This window comes from Pezoporus wallicus, unplaced genomic scaffold (assembly GCF_028554395.1).
Source record: "Pezoporus wallicus isolate ANWC-B61680 ecotype Strahan unplaced genomic scaffold, APGP_CSIRO_Pwel_v1 contig_2384, whole genome shotgun sequence".
NCBI classification, from domain to species: domain Eukaryota; kingdom Metazoa; phylum Chordata; class Aves; order Psittaciformes; family Psittacidae; genus Pezoporus; species Pezoporus wallicus.
Window position 1 is genome coordinate 2,953,618 of NW_026640488.1, and position 19,277 is coordinate 2,972,894.

The 19,277-nt window shown below is 36.2% G+C and overlaps 1 protein-coding gene across 1 annotated transcript in view; it reads right to left on the reverse strand.

Annotated features, from left to right (window-relative positions):
- The window catches only part of PDGFC (platelet derived growth factor C), a 129,174-nt gene that overhangs the window by 17,630 nt on the left and 92,267 nt on the right, over positions 1–19,277 (reverse strand). Inside the window, exon 3 of the mRNA XM_057419046.1 lies at positions 18,808–18,988. Coding sequence (XP_057275029.1) covers positions 18,808–18,988 — 181 coding nt within the window. The remainder of the gene's footprint in view (positions 1–18,807; positions 18,989–19,277) is intronic.

The following is a 19,277-nucleotide window of genomic DNA, read 5'->3' on the forward strand; positions in this document are numbered from 1 at the left end:
TTTGTAGGACAGGAACTTTATAAAGAATTATATTTCAAATACCAAAAGCAAGAAAGATAATCTATTTTATCAGTATTTGCAAGATCCTACTACATTTTTTTCCAGTTCAGATCACAAGTGATATTTAGTGTACGGAGACCCCAGGCTCCAAGAGTTAGCTGAACTTTAGCAGAAAGGAAGAAAACAATTCCACCACAGATCCATTTTTCCCTGAAACTTGATACTGTGAAAGTCCTGTATACACACCTGTTGTAGGCTCCCATGTGGAATAGGTTATACTTCAGTTAGGAGAGGGATTTGCAACAGAATAATCTGAATTATGCTTAAAATGCAAAATTATCATCTAAAAGGACTAATATCATCGTAACTGAACAAGCAGTAATGCAAAAGCCTCAGTACACAAACAAGTCAATGCAAAAGGAGATTCCCACAATCAGACTGCAGTGGGCATGTGGATACACTCCAACAAATCTTTGCTCAGATCTTGTTGCAAATGGGGTTACAGGGATTATTAACCATTGAGTTTTTTACAAAGACACCCAAAATTGATACAGGAAACACACTTGGATCTCTTACATTTATGATTTACAGACGGATTTTTTTGTTGTTGTTCTGCACACAAAGCTCCAGTTCTTACTCAACAGACTAGTTTATGAGGAATAAACAGTCAACGTAAGTGCAGCTGTTCTGAACAGAAGAAAGTTTTTGTATGCTCTTCTGTGACAGGGGATGTGGTCAGCCGTAATTAAAGGACATCATGTTTGCAGCCCTTTTTTTAAATTACTCATTTTACTCAAAATATATGAATACTTACAGAAAGCTTAACCAAAGGGAACAATAGCAAGTTCTTGGAGTCAGGGAATGAACTGTTCTTTAAGTTCCATTTAGGTATTAAAAATGGGTGGCTGTTGTTAAGAAAATGTTTACTTATCCCAGTAGGTTCACAGGAGGTTCATCAACATTAAACACTAAGAATAAGTGTTTATTACCATTGGAAAGTGTATTTGGCAAGGACAATGAAAATTACTTCTACAGTGCATGCAATTTTAGTTTGATCCTTCAGCAGACATGTTAAATTGCATTCCACAACAGGTTTCTGTACATTTCATATCACAATAAAAGGAACACACCCAACATTCCTGAACAGCAAACACTGCAAATCAGAGCTTGTCCTGCTTTGAAGGTAGAAAGTCCTTGAAGAAAACATTACTTTATAGGAAAGAACTTCATTGCTGTCCTCATGTATCCATTCTTAGTGCCATCAAACATGTGAGAAATTACCGTATTTTAAGATTTGTGAAGACAAATACTTTACATTGTTTACTTTAAATTTGCTTTATATGTACCATGCGTGTCAAAACTCAGAGTGGTAGAGACTATGGCTACATTGCCCACCAAGATTCTCACACTGTCTGAACAAGCCAAATTTATAATTTGTAAGCTAGATTTTACAACCCTATAATGCTAACCGTAATGTTGTCCTGACATACTCTCAACATTCAACTGTATCACTTCTACCTACGTATTTTCCACTATCTATATCTCTTTAATTCCCATCTCATTATACTTTCATATATGACACAAGTATAGCATATATGATTATACAACAACTAAAAGGCAAAATTAATTGGGAAAGTATGCTTAATAAGAGAAAGTAATGAAAAACATTTTAAAAATTCTTTCATTTAGGAGTAAAACATTAAAAGCATAAATGTAAAATCATAAGTACAGAAAGTCCTGAAGTAGAATAAATGGTGTTACAGGGGACCAAAACCTGAATAGGAGATAATGTGATCCTTTCACAAAAAAGGCAAATCTTATTCATATATATTCAGAACAGCACCATAAAGCCAGGTTACTGAGCTCCCAGCTAAGTCTCGGCTGGAATAATGCTGAGATCTATCTCCAGCACTTGTAAGATATATGCAGAGAGAAAGAGAATATTTAATATTTAGAGGAAAGAGCAAGAAGAAAAAGAAAACATAAACTATGATAAAATATTTAGTGACACAAGTTTCTTTAATCTCGACAAGATGAGGCTGACAGGAGATGAGATAACAAACATGTAAGAGAGCAGCAGATGATCAGCTGTTCCCTAGTCCATCGATGACAGGAAAGATTTATGTTACGTATTAGAAAAGAATTTCATACTATGTAAAGCAGCACAACAGATGATTGAGGAAATCTCTGAAATCTTTGTCCCTGAACTTCAGGAGCAGTACAACCACCCAGCAAGAATGCTCAGAGCAGGACAATGGCTCAGAACAGATCCCACTGAGTTCCCTTGCAGCCTTGCATTTCTGTGATTGCACTGCATAGCATCCCTCTGGTAACCTTGCTGTTTCTAGAAAACATGCAAAATGCTGAGGGAAATGCTGAATTCTAGAGACAAATTAATGCTAAATCATTTTAAAATCTGTGCTATTGACTAGCTATGCCCCCAAAACTGCTCTGTGTACATAACCAAACTCTAACACGCCTTTTTCCTCAGTGATCATTTCTCCATTTGTACATTTTCATCCTTTAGATTTACTCTATCAAGGCTGTATTAAAAGTCAAGAACTGTATGCCTGTGTACCTAAATACAGAATATTTGATAGAAATATATGCTTTGGGGGTTTTGTTGCATGTCACCCACAAGCCCTTAACTCATATGAGAATATGAAAATTAATGGAACTGCTCCAATTTTGGACAATTTAGCTACTTTCTCTCAAAGAAAAGTAAGGAGTCACGGGCTTTTAATGAAAGTTGGCTCCATGGGAGCAGAAGTTCCTTTGGCAGTATCATTTATGATTTCTTACAAGCCTCAAAACAGTATGTAATATAATCCATTTAAGATGATAGTTTTACCATCAGCTACAAAATAAAAGTAGACACATTTCTGCCATGCTTTGCTTTTTCAGTCTCTATGGCTGCTATTTAAAATGGATCCTTCAAAGATGGTTTGAAGGCAGACTACTTCATTCTATTTACAGTAGACTCACATGAAATTTTATGCTGCTTACAGCATGAACAAATGTATTAAAATAGAACAGGTTGAATTTTAAAGCACCATTACAAGTAACTGCCTTTTTATTAAAAAATAAATATTTGAATCAGTCTAATTACTTTTATTAGAATTAATAAATATGTTTTGCTTTGTGCATGCAATTTCTTCTCAGCCCCTTCCTTGACACATGTAAAAAGAAAAAGAAGAAGGAGAGATGAACTCTGCCAAGTAATAAACTCATACTATCAACAAATCCAGTGTGCTGTGGAGCAAATCTCTTTTTTCTGAAGACTGCTGGTAGAGCAGTTGACTTCCATTAAGCCTGAAAGAACACTGTCACTGTCCACAGATGTGGCCAACTTATCTCTGACTTATCTGGTCAACTAGATGAAGCCTTTTGATACATATATATATATTTTATTACATAAAATGCAGCTTGTTACCATAGTATGAGTAAGGGTGGCACTCTTTGTAGCAGAAATAATTTAAAAAATCATGCTGACTTATGTTCTCAACTAGGCCATTAATATTCCTTGTAATGTGCTAAACAAGTCTATTCAGGCATTGATTATGGCCCCACTTCTGCAACCACGACCACGACACAACCACGCCGACTTAGAGGGATCTCCCTGTGCATGCATACAGCTGCATCACCTTTCACATTACTTCTCTGTTTTTAAATATTCACTGTGCTGTAAGGGTACAAAGTCAAAACATTTACCTGCGCAAGAAAAGAAATGCCATACACTAACACTGCACTAACCTTAACCCATTTATACGAACTACTCGCTTACCTTACTTTACCTTTAAAGAATGTGAAAGATTTTTATTTCAAAGCATAATTTTAAGACATTTGTAAAGCCTACTTATTCTATTTCTCACATGTACTCTTTTTTATCAGAAAAAAAGGGCTTTTTAATACCTGTTTGAAAATGAATAATTACACAGTGAAACATACTTTTCTGGTTGTATTTATACTTGAAATATTTTCTCCGTCATTCTCCAATTTCTCCATTCACTGATTCAGGAATACTGGGTGTTTCTGATGATTTCATGTAGAATATATGGAACTAATTACAGAACACAGACATCAAAAACTGTGGTTTTCCATGCTTTAATTGTGGTTTCACAGGCTGCTATTCATTGCAGTCGAGGAAGTGGTTAGATGTGGAGTTTATTATCAGTTTAAATAAAGACCCAGAGTGTGAGGCACTGGTTCCACCTGAATTTTCCAGCCAATACAAAAATATGATTTTCTGTGAACTGCAGAAATGATTTCCCTTCAGTTAAACCCAACATTACACAAAGGGTTTTTTTTTTTGCATTAGCCTACTAAACCAAAAGATACTGGCTAACCACAAGCTTATCCTTTGATCAGAAGAAAGCATGCTTCAAAACCTTATGATGGATGATGCCTATTTGAATGCTTGACAAAACACTGTTTCGCAAATAAGTCAAATAAGGAGATAAATTGATATGATATTAAAAAGGCATTATTTACAAGCATCAATCACTTGAGTATGTTTTTTCCTGGGCATAAGGGACAGTTATTACAATCTGCTGCAGAAGACGGAACAAAAGAAGGGGAAAAGTAAAAGAAAAAGGCAAATTTGCAAGGAAATACTGGTTATGAATACTCACTGATCATAACACACATGTTAAGAGATTTGTGTGGCTGTTTCTGGTGGAATTTCTTACACCTGCCCTGCACAGTGAAGCCCCATGCTATTATCTTTTTGTTTAAAGGAAAGCTACTTGTTCTGAAGGTTCTCAGTTAGAAAAATGAAACATAATTAACACATATTGCATAAATCACACTTACAAAGCAATGACAAAAAAGTCAAGTAAATGGACTGCGATGACTGCCATGCTTTGCAGAAGAGAATCAACATAGTAGTATTTGGAGAAAATCTTTTCTGGTTTTGTAAATGAGTATACATTTAAGATACCTAATTGCCAAGAATATAGTATTATTGTATTCTTAGCCATCTTCCACTATTTCGTGTTTAATTTGAAGCTGTTTTGCATCATTTGGACTATCTGTGCAGTCTCACTTGCAAACATGAGGAACTGAATGAACAAATCATGATGTGTTAGCATGTCCTGGTTTCACAAACCACTTGTGGAATGGGAGGGCAGACAAATTGTCATTTCAAGTATATCACCATAAGCTTAATGTAATTTGACTGAATTTAGAGGAGTAAAAATTCCCCTTGCAAGTTTATATTCCAGTTAAAAAGTCAAAGGAGGGCATTTTGCTATTCAACAATTAAGGTTATATTCACTATGAGGGTGGTGAGGCACTGGCACAGGGTGCCCAGAGAAGCTGTGGCTGCCCCATCCCTGCCAGTATTTAAGGCCTGGCTGGATGTGGCTTTGAGCAACCTGGTCTAGTGGAAGGTGTCCCACTGCAGGGAGTTGGAACTGGATGAGCTTTAAGACCCCTTCCAAACCAAACCATTCTGTGATTCTCCTCAAACAACAGATTAGTATTAGGTAAAGGTTCCCTTAGCAACTATTACGTCTTGTAAAAGAGAATTCTTAGAAGCAAGGATGTTTTACTAAGAGACTACAATACAGACAACTCTTTTTTTCTCTGACTGTTCCACTTCTCCCACAGAAAATTAAACCTTTTTCTTTTTTCTCTGAGATGAACACTGATTATGATCTCAGATTGGTAAGATCAGTACTGTTTTTAACCCAATTACCATCACAATTAAATTCTTCCAGGAAATCTTTAGTTCATTGCTGAAATTGGTCCATGGTGTACAATTCAGTCAATTAGGAAATTACAGGAATAGATAGCAGCTGTGAAATAAGGTCTCACTCAGCAGAACATTATTCTCAGTGTAATAAATGCATACAGCGAAACAATTATTTGCCAATTAATCAATATCTTAAAAAAAATAATCTATTTAAATTTGGATAATGTGGCCCTTATCTTGTGATGCACTGGTACCGGTTGCTCAAAGAAGACTTAAATGCTCCATCCTTGGCAGTGTTCAAGGTCAGGTTGGGCAGAGCCTTGGACGATGTGTTCTAGTGTGAGGCATCCCTGCCCATAGCAGGGGGTTGGAACTAGATGATCTTAAGGTCCTTTCCAACCCTAACTATTCTACAATTCTATGTGGACATTGCTTTTCAGATTTCAATACTAAGTATTTACTATTGAAGGCAATGGGAACTGCTTGTTTAAAAAAACAAATCTGTCACCAGCCATACTGTTTGACCAATAACAACTAGATTAAAAACATCCAAGGATCTCAAAAGCCTACAAATTGGAAAGTATAATATTATTTATTACTGCAGTTGCAATAGTGCTTATCACTGTTTGAACAGAAATAATAAACATTAAAATTGCATGCATTAATAAATCCAAGCTGATGTATTGTTAGAATTACTTTAAAATACAATTGCTCTCCTGACAAAAAACACAGGAATCCCATTTGTAAACAGGATGATCGAACCATGACAATTTGGCACTATAACCATTGTCAGTTACGTCCCCTCAGGTAACCTATTATTTTCTTTTTCTCTTCTAAATCTCAATATATGGCAGAAAACAGAAAAGAGCTGTCACTTTTTTACTTCACCAGAAAATATCAGTGGAAGGTACCAGCGACTTAGTGCAGGGAAGCCATGGCCCAGGACAGACTGTTCGTTATTGCATAGAGCACTGTACACGACAGAGTCAGAGCAGGGTATGAAATAGCCATACTGAAAAGCTCCTATGCTGTGCCGTGTGCCAGTTGTGTGTCTTCCTGGTTCTCTCTGGGGATTCTCATTGCTTGATTAGGAGATTACTTTTTCTAAGTATTTAAAGACAGGACAGTGTAGAGCCTTAATAAGTGAGTATACTCATACTTTATTAGGGAGTTAGATTTACGGAAAAATTAAGATGGAAGTAATGTCTTTTGCTTAAAACTGTGTTGTTAAAATGATTCCCCTCTGGTTTCAGATTTTTATGATGACATCAACTTAGTATTTTGCCACTCTTCCAAGTATGAACCACAAAATTTAGTCCATTCCCTATCTATAAATTATCCACTGTCATTTTTTGTATGGCACTAGCTTTATAAATTACAGCTTTGTATGGCTTGCTTAATGATGCTCCTTAGGCTCGTATTAAGTTTGTACAATTATCATTAACTTTTCTAAAACAGCCTGCAGAGAAGAGGTGATTCTGTTCACACTTGGGAAGCTTTCAAAATTATTGATTTTCCAAAGTCCCCTATAAGCCATTCCAGGTAATGAAATATCAAACATTATCATGGAAATTTTTTCCTTGTCTTTAACAGCATGACAAGTCTCTTTGCCAATTTAAAGCAGCAACTTCATAATGTAGTTTTAAATATATTAGATGCACTAGTAATAGAGACATAGTTCATTGAAAAGGAGGCAATAAATGACAAAATATAAAGGCTGCCTACTTAAAACAACGGACAGCAACCACAGTCTCAGAAAATAATCATAAAAGTCCCTGTATGTGTGCCTGTTATCTAAATGAAAATCTGCAAAACCCTCTCTCTATTTACTAGCACTGTTACCTACAAATATTGGGTGTTAATTTATCTTTTTCTGTTTAGTTTTAATTCTAAGAAAATGTATAAATAAATCCTTAACTACACAGATATACATGCTAATGACTTGCAAAAATAACAGCTGATTTTACTTTGCTCTTCTTCAGCCATGACATCACCTCAAAGGTGTTCTCAGGCTGTAAATTAAGCAGGAATACAGTGCTGCGCTGCAGCAGATCAGTGTGGTTTACTACAGCAGAGCAGAAGGCTGCTGTGGGGTTGACAGTTGCCCAGACCTGCACTTGTGCTTCACCTCCATACAGCAGGCTTTGCACAAGGTTGAGGGTCACCTCTGTCTCACGTTTGCAAAGTGTTGGGCATTCAATTCGATCACTTCTACCACATTAGTGGTGTGCCAGTTTGTTCCTTAAGTTCTAATATTTTTAGATATGTTTTGTTAGCAAAGTAGCAAACGATTTCCAATTTCACATTGTCTTTCATCCATGGAAATACCTAGCTGAAAATGTAACTCGTTTTTTTTATTCTTCATGACAATTAGAAACATAATTGAAAAACCCTTTGACAATTTCTCATTTGTCTCTGCACTGTGGACTTGACCACCTATCTTTGATTTTTGGTGAAAAGGTAGGCTGTACTCTGAAGTGTCTCATACTAGCAGACAGTTTCAAAACACTTCAATGAACCTTAATTCTACAATTATATTGCATCAAAAGATGTACTGCTATTTTAGATACATCTAAATTGCACAGGTTTTTTCCACATGAAAGGTACCTATGACTTACTTAAGCAGAGAGGCAATTAAAAAAAGTAAATACCATATTTAAAGTTATATATATAGACAGAGGGCAAACAAGAAGAGATCAATGACAGAATTTACCTTGACTAAAAGACAAGAATTCCAAGGCAAAAAGGCATTACACAGATGACTCGCACGGGAAGTATTTTATTATTAACTTTTGATTACCCAGAACACCTCACATTGAAAAGCCTGAAGACAAATATGCACACACAAGCCAGAATTGTTCAGAAGATCAGAGTGATTTTCAGAAGATAAGCAAGGGCAACCCTATTAACAGCTTACATATTAAAAGCCTACATAATATGTGGCTAGCTGTCCTACCATTTAGCAAGTTAAAAATGATTCGTCATTGCAAGAAATGCAGATAGTGACCAAGTGACTTTGACTAATTTGGCTCAACTCAGTCATCTTACCCTCCTTGGCGACCTAGTCATTTTGGTCATATCAGCCAGCAGGGAAGTTCAAGGTCAGAGTTAGCATGATTTTTCTTCAGAGCGATTTTAGGTGTTTTGAAGTCTCAAAAAAGGTCTTTTTTACATTCTCAGGCAAGCACAACAGGCAAAAAAAAAAAATACTGAAAATAAAATGAGTGAAAATTCAGATTTAAAATATTTTATTTACAACGCCAACTATTCACAAAGCCACTGGGATACTGATATCTAACAAAATCACCTTAACACAGCACCTGTCTTCTTAAAGACAGTTATGATGTTTAAAGGGTGTCACACTGTTAGAAAAACATTCAGAACAAGGGATGTCTACCAAGAAACTATTAGCTTAACTAAGTGCTACGAAAAGGCTACATACTGGAAAATAAAGTGTCAGATTGATTTAATTATCTACACCACTACACTGAAATTCCCCTCACCACCTGAACAGACTCACACTTATCTGAGATCCGAGAACTTGCACATGGTGTCAGGGTAGAGTTATTATGGAGTTCCCTCAAGGAATTCTTTTGCAGCTGCAAGGGAAGGACTTTTAGGAACCACCAAGTTCACAAAGTCTGTGGGACTGCACGCAAAATTTCCTGCAAAGGCTGTGCCATCTGCTTTCGTACCTCCACTTTTCAAGTGCCTTTGAACCTGGTCTTCCATGCACTAAATCACTCCCTTCAACTTAAAGACTGGCATTTTATTTCTCATCATATATAATTCTCATTTCTCTTGCTACGATTTATTGCCTAACTCAGAACCAGAGTGAAATGAATACTCAAGCAGCCCGAGTATTCTGCCTCTGGAAATGTCTTTTGTCCTTTTCCACGTGCAAGGTTTTATTTATCTCCTTTGTTTTTTAAACAATACTTTAATAACATACACTAGCTACTAGGCGCAAACACAAATTCAAAACCCTACTGAATTCCTTCTCCACCAGCCTAGCCAGAGATAATGGAAACAGACACACCAGCTTTGTGATTATCTAGACTTTCCCATGAAAACAAAACTAAAACCTTTTTAACAAAAATCCTGGCTTCTTCAGCCAAACCTTTCATCATCATCATTAAAAAAGGTTTTGAGTACTGATGAGAATCTAACAAATGACAGCTCATAATCCCCATCTGAAACACCAGAGGCCAGGTACTGCAAAGACAAGACAGGTGAAAATTTTGGTATTCCCACAGTGCTTATTACCTATTCCTTTTTAGAACTAAAAGGATTTCTCTTAACACCACTACCAATACCCCACATTAATCTTTCCATAAGCAAACTTTTACCCTGAAGCTACTATACAGTATCATTACTCTGTCAAGAATTCTTCCTCCTGATTTTAAAGCGGTGCTTCCAGCAGTCTGTGGAGTTGAAATGTGTAGTCAGTCACCTACAGAAGCTGCTCCACAGATGATCTGATCTCAACTGTATAGAGCTGCACCCATCATTTTTTTTTTTCCCTGCACAATTCCGCTGTTCCTAGGAGCCTTTCAGATCTGGGCCATATATAAAAATAAAGTAGTTGCACTAACTCCATTCTGTCCTGAATTCTTTCCTTTTGTTCCTTTTTGTTCCTTTTTTTTCCAACCAGAAGTAAGAAAAATCAGCACAATGCACTCCACTAACTAGTTACTGACTGCTTTGTTGGAGTGTGGGAATGGATAGGACTGTGGCATGACTAAGATATTAATAATGGATAGGGACACAACATGAATCCATCTAAAATAGCATAACTAAAAATTATGGTGCTGCCTGAAACCTAGTATCAAATGTACATTTGCTTACCTTTTTTTCCACTAGCAAGCATGTCAGACACAACGTCTCAGTATTTGAAAGCACAAAAAATCTAGGACTGTGCCAGTTACACAGGGGATTAACTTTGAGAATGGGATAGAGTCACTTTGCTTTGGAATTTGTAGAGAAGCCATCAGCGTGCTTTCTCAAAAAGCTGTGAATAACATGTTGATCCTGGAAATTGGAAAAGGGATAGTCAACTAGACAATTAGGTAATATTTAAACCATAAAAAATAAAGGAAGAAAAAAAATAAAACCGACCCACTAAACAAAACCAAACCCAGTGGAGCTAAAGGGACCTGGGAGAACAGGAAGGTGGTGGTGGTGGTTTTTTGGGGGGGATTTGTGGGGATGGTTTGGGATTTTTTTAACCAAACATGTTAAGTGAAAAGTAGCTTATATAACATTCAGTAAAGGATTAAATTAAAAAGAAATCATACACACTGAGACACTACAATTTTTTTAATAGATATGATCAATAAGATTGAACAAATAAATTTGAACCATGACTACAAAATAATTTTGAAAGACTAAAGGAACATTTGGATGTCACTGTGAAACACCTGCTGAGGTAGCATACAACAGCTCCAATTACTTGGGATCAATGAGTTCTCAGTTTAAGAGTGACACGTCGTTATACACATACATACCCTTCTCAAGTAAAGGAGTTTTTTGAAGCTTCTTTTCTGTGCAGTACCTATACAATCTGGTTTTAGCAAAGGATGTTGTGAAGGCATAAAGTTAACCTGAGTTCAAGGGGTACATGGATAATTATTTGCAAGGAACTTCTGTTAACAGATTACTAAACAGACAAAGAACGTAGGCTCAGGGAATCCCCCTCTTCTTCAGAATATAGCTAGTAAGTAGGGTAAAGGGGTGGTGAAGCATCCCATCTGCTTGACCTCCTCCTAGTGCTCCCTACCACCCATTTATGACCAGCACTGGCTGCGGGCTACAGGGCTAGACACCCTTTGGACAGCTTGACATCTGGAAAGCCGGGAAGGCAATGGAAAGGCTTAGAAACTTGACATTACTGCTAATTATGCTGAATAATAAATTTTCAAATTCACATGCCAGTATACAGAACACGGACTAAAAACTTTAATGTATTACTACCGACTGATAAAGACAGATCAGCTTGATCTGATCCTAATTCATTTGTAAAGAACCATTTTAGAAGTGTCATTTTTGTGAAAGAGAGAATATCTCTTTGAAGATCAGTTAAAGGAAAGTTGGTACAAGTAGAGAATAGATTTTAGGCTAATATTCATAGTTGCTACGGAGTTGCAGTATTATTCTTCCATTAGTTTCTTACATGTAATCTCTCTGATTAGACCCAATTCAGTCCTTTTTGAGTGAACTTGATGAAAAATAAAAAATAACAAAATATTCCCCCCCTCCCCCCCAAAACCCATGACAAAACCAATCAAAAGACTCAAATATTACTTGAAAAAAGTTTATCATAGTATAATGGTAGCGGTTTCATTAAGTAAAACCTCACAATCTGAAATGGCCTTCAAATTCTGACGTGAAAATGCAGTAAAAGACAAATACTTATTTTTAATACACTTCCATATGGAGGATTTCAGAATATACTCAGGACTCTTAATATACTCCAGAATATACACAGGACTACAGTATTAAAATGGTTGAAAGTAACCTGTTAATTAGTGATGTGTTCCCTGCTTATTAGCACATGTAAGCTTCACTGTCTATTAAGCTGAATGACAAAAGAAACACCAAAAGGCTGGAAATTCACCACCGTTCACCTTCCCCATGCACCGTGTATTCTCTTCCTTGAATCATTAATGCAGACTGGATTTTCCACATTACTCCTTTTCCTGGATTTGTACACTTTTTTTTTTTTTTAACTATTTTCTCATCAGTTGGCAAAATACAGCTCTTTCAGATTGTTCCCAAACAAAAATAATGTTACTTAGGATCCCACATACACCAGCCAGACCACTCCTGGAGTCATGACATTCCAGGAGACTTAAGATTGCTCAAGAGAAGACAAAAAACACTCTTTGTTCTATCTTTAACTTCTCCTGGAGAGCTTTTGAAAACAACAGAGCGCGCAACATTAAATCTTACATACGTAAGATTTATTGCAGAACACTACAATAAAATAACTGATAGACCATGTAAAAGTAATACTCATTTTCAAATTAAATAAATATGCATACATAAACTTCTGATTAAAATACTACGAGACACGCTAATAAAGTTTCCAAACATTAGAGTCCCTACAATATAAATATTTATTACTAAATGGAAACCTAAGAAAAGCTATTAGCAAGTTCCAGAGGTCGAAGAACAGAGATCGTCTCATGTATTTGAACTAGTTCCCCACATATTCTCAAAACTTTTCCACTTTTTAGGGCATTTAAAAAGGTTAAACATTGTTTGCACTGAATCATCATACTATCTGCTTTCAAGTGGGAGGAGAAGGTCATTATGTGATCAAAGACATGATTTGGGCAAAGGAGCAAAAAGGGCTGCCTGCTCTTTCTTGACAGTTGCACTACCCCATCTCTTGTTTACGGCAACAATTTTTGCTTGAAACAGGTTGCCAGAGTGATCCAACTTGTACATAACGCTATTGATGACTAAAAGGAAAGCAGTTTTCACAAACTTTTCTCCGCCTTACTTGTTCTGACTTCCCCTAAGTAAGGTCTTTCAACAAATACAATTTTAAGACCTACATGAATGCTCCATAACCTGAATCAGTTGTGTTACTTGTTCAACACTCCTGAAATTTTCAGGAAGAAGTTCTACTGAGGTTGTTAAATAGAATAAAACGGAAGTGTGACATTGGAGATATGGTAACATGAATGCATCTAATTTTGAAAGTATTGTTGGTTATTTATATCAGTTGATTTTATTATGTATTTTGCCGCAGTGAAACAGGGTGGGATATACAATAAACTTCCAAAATCAATGAATTTAACTCTTAGTCAAATATACAATGAAAACATCTGCCAAGAAAACAAAATTACTTCATCCTACAAATAGTCAATGAAGTGATTTCTGATTCTTTTCTGCCTGAGCCACCGTAAATCTAACATCACAGAAAAAATACAACAGAAATGGCATATACTACATACACAACCACACTGCACAAGAAACTACATTCAAATTTTGGCCAGAGGGAAAGACCCAGTCCTTGAGAGTACAAAACTTGCTATCATACAAACATATTAATTCCTTTTGAGAATTAAATGACAGCCAATTTGGTTCAAAATGTCTCTCTTCCTTTTAGGGTCTCCATGCTGACAACTCAAGTTGTGCAGGTCAAGGACATTCTTTGATGGACTTCTGTGCAGGCCCACAATGTTGCTAGATTAATTTCTAACCCTGCCTCTGCAAGTCTGCTTCACGTACACAGATTTTATTTTTTGCTGATGTTGAAGTGAGAGAATGAGATACAGTCAAAGGAAAACAAGATGTTATGTTTTGATTAGGAAACATAATTCAGAGGCTCTTTTGCTTCAAAGGGGTTGCTTCCCCTCTCGTTTTAGTCCCATGGATAATAACTAGATAATAAAAACTTAGTTTTGTACTTCTTGTGGCTTTTTTACTAACCTCAAGTGTAACACTCCCGTGTTAAGTATTTTGGAGTTATCCTTAATGTCTCATTTAAGAAACTTAAAGGGAATTTCTCTCTAGATTTCAAACTCAAATTTAAAGCAAAATGAAATCTCCAAGAAAAGATTTCGTCCCAAAACGATTTTTTTGCCACACACACACAAAAAAAAAAAAAAAGAATGACTGAACTTGCATGCCTGACCACCTTTAGGAGTTTGGTGATTTATCCAGACTTAGGTTTCGCTATACCTAATTAGTGGAAGCTCTGAACACAAAGGTTTTGATGTAAGAGTCCTTCCAATCATATAAAGGATTTTCACAGTCCTTTATCACTTCATTTAGCATTGCAAAATGCTAAATAACACTCACACTGTCCTGCTGCTTCATACTACCTTGGCTTAAACACCCCTGAAATCGTGTTATTTCCAAAATCTTTTGATTGCTTCTTAAGGAAGTGTAGAAAAACCTTTGCTTAGGTGATCACTAAAGTCCTTTATGATGTTTCTGGATGGATGTGCAGCTATTGCAGCCACAGTTAAACCATCTTGAGCTTTGGAACAGACATGCAAGATACACACCCGATATCTGTGAAATCTGTGGACTTCTCAAAGGAAGGGAATGTAAGGGGAGGGCTTTCCTTCCTCTATTCTATTAATATGCACTTTTTCTATTAGTATTTAAACTTTATTAACCTTTTTTGTCAAACCAGCTCAATTGAAAAGGTTCCACAAATAAAACTAGCACTAAAATCAACCCTAAGAGCAAAACCTAGCCAATCTGAATGAAATAAAGGAACAATTATTAGATAGCCCTAAACAGATTACCTGCACAGTATTAAATTTAATCTTCATTACTGTTAACAGCAAGAGGATTCCTAACACCATCTCTGCATCTAAAGAAAAAAAAAACCCAACCTCTCTCAGACTGTAATCCAGGTAGCCATGCAGGTACTGCACCAAAATCAGAAAACACCTGCCAAATCACTTTTAAACCTGGTCAGTCTTCAAGCAGCTTCTCGGATTTTCCTCTTCATCTTCACTTGCATAGAAGAGAGTTAAGTCTGTTTGCAAAGACCTTTGGCATGATCTTTGATGACAAATGACATGCTACCATATGCCAAAAAAGAAGGGGAATACAGTCACCACCAGCTTCAACTTTAACTGGAGCAGCTTTGTTCTGAGTGCCCTGAATAATTAATAACTACTTTGGCAATCAGTCATGCATTCCTTAATGGCACCTCAGGCATCAAGTATCCCATTCACCCACTCCCCAAGTAACAATGGACTTTATTACATCAAGTTTTCTCTGCCAAACTTATAACTGACATAGTTTAAACAAGTCACTAGAAGACTGAAGCCCAAACATGTATTATAAGAGCATATAAGATTTCCCTCAATTGCATGTGGCTACTACATGGATTAGAGCTCTAACTGGGAACAAGTGAGAAGAAGTGAAAAAGAAATGAAATATGGATTGTTTTTGCAATAAAATTCTAGGAGGGTTTAGGTGGTATAGCACTGTCAAAAACATGACTTCTAATAAATGGATAGCTGAAGAGTCAAAATGCAGAACAACTGCTAAGCAGCCCTTAGTGAATAAAGGAGCTCACCATTAAGGACAGACTAAGTGAAAGGGCAGAGCATGAAAAGAGTGACCAACAGCTGTGATGAAAGTAGCATAATCATTTTGAAACAACACACACACTATTTTTTCTTATAGTAAGCTTTTCCAACACTTCCTTCCACTTTACGATATTCCAGACAAAATTAACTTGCAAATATACAAACAGAGGAAAGTGGAATTAGACCAGAATTAAAGCTCTAGGGGTACCCAGGATACACAATTTAAAATGGAAGAAATTCAGAATATTGAACTGCAATTAGCTAAAATCTGAAGAAAGTCTTCATGGATTTTTTCAGGGAGCATTATGTTTGCACACAGTGTGTGCACCGTTTTTATGCAGTGCCTTACAATCCCATGGTAAACCTTCCTAGAAAATGTTGTTGCATCTATTGACTGGAATTGCTGCAAGTTCTTTTGAGTGACTAACTCGTAGAAGTAATCAGATCACCAGCCATTCTCCCCCGACTTATTCATCATGTGAAAAGTTGGTTTGAAATATAATATACAAAGGAAAAAAATATATATACGATAAATTACAGCAGATTTAAACAAAGCCATTTCTCTTGCTCTTTAAGAGACCTGAAAATGTGTCCACCGCTCCTCACTGTGTGTGGCCTCCAAATACAGACACAAGCTTGCACTGTTTTATTTCAGTTTTGCTTCATTTCTCCCCAAACAAACTCTCATTGCTAGTCTACCAGGCATCTCCTCCTTCCCCCTTTTCAAAAAATGAGGGGGAAAAAAACAAAATTTAACTGTTTAGGACCAGTTCATTGAAGTGAATCACTAAGTGAATCAGTTATGTTTTTGTAAGAATTATTTAGAATTTATACTCATTTCTATAGATGACTTTTTTTTACAGGGAGGGGAGGGGGAGGGCTGTAAATTTTAGTTTCTCTTGACATGCTGGACAAGAGAGAATTATAGTTTTAAAGACAGACATTTTTGGCATTGATTTTCAGTTGCTTTAGGTAGAAGAAGCAGGTTTAATCCTGAAACTCAGCAATATAGATTTCACTTGCAATCTGCAGTCTGAAATGTAAAATTGTATTTTTCATGGCTTATTAAGACAAAATTTTTGACAAAAAAAGATCCCAGCCCTTTTAAAGAGAGATTTGGAAATCAATCCTCACAAACCAATAACCAGTTGTTACACTGAGCATCCTGGGGCTAGATCTGAATTCTAATGATGGGAAGGATGCTGCTGTTGCCTGCTGCGTATTGTGAGAGACAACATGCTTGGTTTCTAAACCACTTCGTATGTATAGTTCTTATGCTAGATGAGCTTTGTTAAATGGAGAAAAACAAGGAACTAAAAATGCATCCCATGATGTCAGCTCTGGTTTTGTCTACTGAACAAGAAACGCAAGTATTTTTAAGATTAAAGAACTGTTTTGCAAGTGTTGATGATTCAAAGGTTATAACTAGTTTTCCCCAAATGTCAAGGAACAAACTCAGTCCTTTTGTACAGCACTGCATACAGATAATTTTACATATACTCTGGTATTTTTAGGTGCCTTTGTTTAATCCATTCCACACAAATCGGATCATACATAAGTCAGATAGATATGCAGCAAGTAGGACACAATACTAGAGCTGAAACAATGAAATCTGGCATCAGCCCACAACACATCTATTTAGGGATTTTCTTTTACCATTTTTCAAAAGTAAACATACTTATTACATTCTGCCCTCAGGTGTATGAAAGTTTAAACCTGGCCATATTTCAAGTTGGAGACTGACATTTGATTTCAAAATTCACCATTATCAGGTCTTACTATTCTACTAACAAAAGAGTCTAACTCACAGAAGAGTCAAATATGCAAATCAAACCTTTTATCACTTTAGGAATAGTCATTAGTTAGGCCTAAATAGTTACAAATATTCATAGGAAAACAACAGAAAACACATACACATATATATATGTACACATAGACAACACAACACTGCATTCACTGACAGATATATTATGTAGAAGAGTACGCATTGTTGAAAAGATATGTGGGGACTGTTATTTGCTGCTTCTCAGTAACCAGTTTTGTAAATGGGGAGAAAAGGCAAAAATGGCAAAACCAAAAAGCATGCCAAATGCATTCTAAGTGTAGTGCATGTCAGTGGGGTTACAACATAGATTCTTTAGATCAATTTTTTTATTGAGCTTGCATATGGTTTCCACCAACCAAACACCACAGACCACAAAAGTACTCAGGAGATTCACAAACTGAGTTGAGAGGACTTTCACAAAAATACTCCTTACTGTCTTTAAATATGGAACACCTATTATAAAACAAGTAAACCCCTGTTCTGCTCCACTCTTAATGCTTCAGAACATTATCTCATCCTTAAAAATCTATAACATACTTTGTTACCATAGATCTTTCATTTGGTGAAAAAAAGTAACAGAAATCTCTCGACAGTGAAAATAGTCACATTTTTTGACCATAAATTTTGTTTAATACCTGCAATTTACAAGTGTTAAGCAACATTCCTGAGAAGTCTAAAGTAGAGTTTCCAGGGAAAATGCAGTGGAAAATGAGTATTATGCATTGTCTGCTTTGCCACTGTAATGAAACAATTTAGAAGCCTAAGAACTTCTGTGTTCTTATGTTCTGAACCAGGTATACTCATGTGGCTCTGTTTGTCTAATGGCAGCTGACTAATAAAAACATTAATTTCTTCAATCTTTTTTGTAACTTCCCCAGTGTCACACAGCTGATTCTTATGATGATTCTTCTCATCAAAGCTACTACCTTTTTATTTCCTCCTGCAGTACTGCATTAGGAATGCAAACATTTTATTGACGTTTCCTCACAAACAACTGAGCCCACAACTTCCCAGTCCAAAACCATCCAGCAAGAACCACAAGAACACTCAGTTAAAAAAACAGAATCAAAATGTACCGTTCTGGAAGACAGACTGCTCATTATTATTATTATTAAGAAATAAACGGTAATTAATCCTAAGCTATTAAAAGATTCTTTTGAGCTACCACTTCAAAAGATTTTGTTTTCCTGAAATGTTCCAATCTGAAACATGTTACTTACTGGCATAAGAAGTGTATAATGGATGCAGAATCCAGGTTCAGAAGGAAAATATTCATCAGACACAAATCTTATTCTGATCTGGTTTCCTTTGGAGATTTGTCTGCTTGGCACACTACTGGAACCACACCAGCGCCCTAAAACAGTGCCATCACTAGGCTCTTCAACTTCTACGAAGTCATACCTGAACAGAAAAGAAAATCAAATGTTTATTTTTCTATAAAATTCCTGCTTAAATCAACAAAGTTACTCTGCAATTTGCAAGTTTTTATTTTCATTTTTTTCGATGCTAAAAGCATGCTACGAAAGCCAGCTATTTTAAACTTTGCTTCCAAGTTGCTACTGGCATAATAAAATCATGCAGTGAGGTTAAAAAAATAAAAGCAAAGTTAGCATTTTGAAGAGACCCATGAGTATGGTTTTGTTTGCTCCATTTATGGAAAGCAATTACAACATGTGGGATAGGGCAGAAC